Source organism: Manacus vitellinus, unplaced genomic scaffold (assembly GCF_001715985.3).
Source record: "Manacus vitellinus isolate BGI_N305 unplaced genomic scaffold, ASM171598v3 scaffold_229_pilon, whole genome shotgun sequence".
In the NCBI taxonomy this organism is placed as follows: domain Eukaryota; kingdom Metazoa; phylum Chordata; class Aves; order Passeriformes; family Pipridae; genus Manacus; species Manacus vitellinus.
This window is the reverse complement of record NW_021939631.1, coordinates 25,063-28,671: the sequence shown is the minus strand read 5'-3', so window position 1 is coordinate 28,671 and position 3,609 is coordinate 25,063. Positions and strand designations below refer to the sequence as shown.

General features: G+C 58.9%; 2 protein-coding genes across 2 annotated transcripts in view; one reads left to right on the top strand and one right to left on the bottom strand.

The window, feature by feature from the left end:
- The window catches only part of LOC115307467 (class II histocompatibility antigen, B-L beta chain-like), a gene marked incomplete at its 5' end in the record, with an annotated part of 2,065 nt that extends 1,830 nt beyond the window's left edge, over positions 1-235 (top strand). The window contains 2 exons of the mRNA XM_029959807.1: positions 10-116; positions 227-235. Coding sequence (XP_029815667.1) covers positions 10-116; positions 227-235 — 116 coding nt within the window. The remainder of the gene's footprint in view (positions 1-9; positions 117-226) is intronic.
- A 1,505-nt stretch (positions 236-1,740) lies between these two features.
- LOC108644086 (class I histocompatibility antigen, F10 alpha chain-like) overlaps positions 1,741-3,609 on the bottom strand; it is a 9,322-nt gene continuing 7,453 nt past the window's right edge. Inside the window, exon 5 of the mRNA XM_029959806.1 lies at positions 1,741-1,782. Coding sequence (XP_029815666.1) covers positions 1,741-1,782 — 42 coding nt within the window. The remainder of the gene's footprint in view (positions 1,783-3,609) is intronic.

The following is a 3,609-nucleotide window of genomic DNA, read 5'->3' as shown; positions in this document are numbered from 1 at the left end:
TCCCCCCAGAGATGCCACCGGACACCGTCCGCAGCAAGATCCTGGTGGGGGTCGGGGGCTTCGTCTTGGGCTTGGTCTTCCTGGCGCTGGGGCTCGGCTTCTACCTGCGGGAGAAGGTAAAGGGGAGTCTCCAGGGGTTGTGTCCCCCTCCTTGTTCTCCGACAGCCTCTGTGCCCCCCCTACCCCCCCACCCCCTTTGCTCTCACCCCCTTTTCTATCCCCACAGAGCTCCTGAGCTGCCGGCGGCCGCAGCCCCTCCCTGTGGCCTCGGGCCCAGCAGGGACCCCCAAACCCTGTGGTGAGTTTGGGGGCTTGTGTGTCCCCTCTGTCCCTGCTTTTATTCTGACCCCAGCCGGCTGCTCCCAGTATTCCCAGGAAAGCTTCCCAGCTCTCCCCAGGCCTTTTGTTCTCGGCCTGCTCATCTGGCTGTTTGCTGGTTCCCGTTTGCCTTCGTTTCCTGCGCCCTGTTCTGCCCCCAGCCCGGACCTGCTCGGACTTCATGGGAGAGGTTTGACCCCCCTCCAGAGGAACCTTTTGGGGAGGAGGTCGCCCTTTCCCTCTTCCGCTCCCGTGTTGGCAGTGGCGTGTGTTCATCGGCCAAAAGGGGGAATTCCCGGCCACAGCCAGCCCCAGACAGCGGGAGATTCGTGGGAAGAGCCCCTTTTTCTCCTTTTCCACTTTTCCCCCTTTTTGTTGTTCTGCCAATACACAGATATCCTTTAAGAAAGAGCTGTTATTTTTCCTTTCTCCATACTGCCTCAACTGGAATCTCTTAATTTCAGATTTACAGTTGCTTACAGGGAGGAGTTTGGTTTTCCTCATAACTCATCCCCCTCAGCAAAACACTTCAGTCTCACTCAACTGAGACAGAGGGGCTGCCCCATGCTCCTGCCCTTGCCATTGCACATCCCCACATCCCAGAGCCCCAGCAAGAGCCCTGAGGAATGAGGCAGGCACAGGATCTCCCTTCCCAGGGCTGGGGGTCAGGCCTTGGCCCTTTGCAAGAACAAAACAAATCCAGATTTATTCAGCATCACAGACCCCGGGACTTTGCTTGTCCCCACCTGTCATCACTGCCTCCAGTTTTCGGCTCTGACTGGAAGCAGGGGACAATTTCTGAGTGCTGGCCCTCAGTGGGACCCATTAACACCAGGAGAAACTGTGGCCTTGGATCTGACTTGGAATTCTTCAGAGGTTTCTTGAACTTGCTCTTTGTCTGATGTTCAGGGACTCATCCCCAACCCCCGAGGGTCATTCAGTGCCTGGGGCTGTGTCTGTGCTGCTGAGCTGGGCCGGGCTCCTGGCACACAGGGAGCTCCTGGCAAGCGGGCAGCGCTGCAGAGAGACAGCTCTGCCCAGGAGCAGCTCCTCTGCACAGCCCAGCAGGGCTGAGGGCACTGCCAGGGCAGCTCAGGGACACCAGCAGGGCACAGACAGAGCTTCAAGGGGCTCAGGGTTGGGAGGGTGACTGAGAGCTCCCTGCAGGAGGAATCTTGGCAGGGCTGCACACGGGCAGTCTGTGGCTGCAGGGCAGTGCAGGGGCAGCTCCTGGAGGCATCTCCTAAAGCTGGCCCAGCCCCAGCCGATGGGATGGGTGAGGAGGGGGCTGTTGGGGGGCACTTTGGCAGAGCTGTGAAGCCGGGGGTGCAACCAGGGGTGCCCAGGGCTGTGGGGCAGAGCAGGGTCCTGCAGCCCAGGGCACTGCTGGGCAGGGACTCTGCTGCCTGCCAGGGGCAGCTCTCAGCCGGCCCGGGGAGCTGCTCCAGGGCTGGGGGAGAAGGGCTGTGGGCAAGGAGAAAACCCCAATTGACAGGGGAAGGCAGGGCAGGGCCCTTCTGCTGTCGAGACGGTGCAGCACATGTCAGGAATGATCACAGCTCCAAATGACTGCTGGGGGTTTCTAAGAGGAATTTTCAAGAAATGCAGCAAGGCAGGGGCATCCTGAAAGGGAAGGATCCTGTACTTCCAGTGTTCTGCTTCGGGTTCCCAGGGACGGGCAATGGGAAAGATCAATTCATGTCTCCATTCAGGAGGAAGCATGGGAAATCCAAAGCTGTTCTTCTTTGAGGGCAGTGGTGCAGGGAGTGTCAGAAATCAGCCCCCTGGGCCTCACAGGCAGCAGCAGTGGTGCTTTTCCAGCCTCCTCAGGGTTGCTCTGACGTTGCCATCAGAGCCTGTCCAGCCAGAGGTGCCCCTGGGCACCAGAGTGCCCTGTGCTGGGAGGGCTCTGCAGGGCAGAGCTGAGCACCCAGGGCTGGGATGGGCTCTGGATGCACTGCCAGGGCCCAGCCCTGGGCCCAGGGAAGCAGCTGCTGGCAGGGACAGCTCCAGGCAGCAGAGCCTGAGCACTCCTCTGCATTGCCCTCTGCTCAGCTGCACAGGGAAAGAGGGAAGAGTTGGGAGGAATTGATTTTGCAAGTGGAGTCTTCACAAAAACCCACTTTTTTTCCAGGCATCTTTGAAGTGGATCATCCAGCAAGAGAGAGGTGCAAATAGCACAGGGAACCTGTGTGCTGACCAGCAGGTCACTTGTGGGCAGAGCAGCTCTCCTGAGTCTGCACTGGGGCACAGGGAGCCCTTTGGGACCTCAGAGCTGTCCAGGGTTCAGGCTGAGAGCAATGGGGAGGGTGAGAATTCCTGCCCGGTCATGGAAAGTGCTCTCATTGAGCAGCACAGAGCTGAGTTGAACAAAGTTCCCCCAAAGAAATCCAAAGAATTTGGAGGAGATTGTAAAGCAGGAGAGGATTGACTGAAGGCAGCCCTGCCCTGACTGTGCTGCCTCTCCTGTCCCCTCCCCAGCGCGGGACGCGCAGAGGCCGCCCGGCTCCCCCCAGCCAAGGCCTGCCGGGCCCCGCCAGCAGCGGCTGCTGGCCCAGTCACTCCCAGTCACTCCCAATAGGATACCAGTTGACCCCAAGGTGGTCCCAGTTGCTCCCAGTCCCCCCCACCATGGTTCCTTTCCCTCTCAGGGACTCCCAGTCTGAGTCCAGTCTGGCCCCAGGCACTTTCAGTCACTGCCTGGAGGAGGCCATTTGCCCCTGCATGGTCCCAGTTGCTCCCAGGATGATCTCAGTATGTGTCCAGTATGTGTCCCAGTATGGCCCCAGGAACTTGCAGACGCTTGCAGTACGAATCCAGTTTGATCCCAGTCATCCCCAGTATGCTTGCAGTGCCTCTCACATACTCCCAGTAGTATTGCAGTCACTCCCAGGATGGTCCCAGTATGAGCCCAGCAGGGGCCCAGCTGCTCCCACTCTGATCCCAGTTGCCCCCAGGGTGGTTGCTCCAGGATGGATCAGGAATGGGGACCCCTCTGTGCCCCCCCCTTGTGTCACCCTGTTCTGAGGGAGCTTTGGGGGGACATCTGCACCCCAACACAGCATCCAACACATCCCAAAGTGTGCTGGGACCCCTTTGAACCTGGGAATTGAGGGGAACCATGGAAAACCCTTGTCAGAGAGAAAATTGGGTGACCCGAGTCCTGGATGCTTTTAGGAAAGAGCTCTAAACATTTCTTGAAGAATGGAGGGGGGTGACTTTTTTATTCTTGACCTTTCCAGTTCTCCATTTGGGGGCAGGATGTCCTCTGGGCCAATGTTTTGTTCCCTT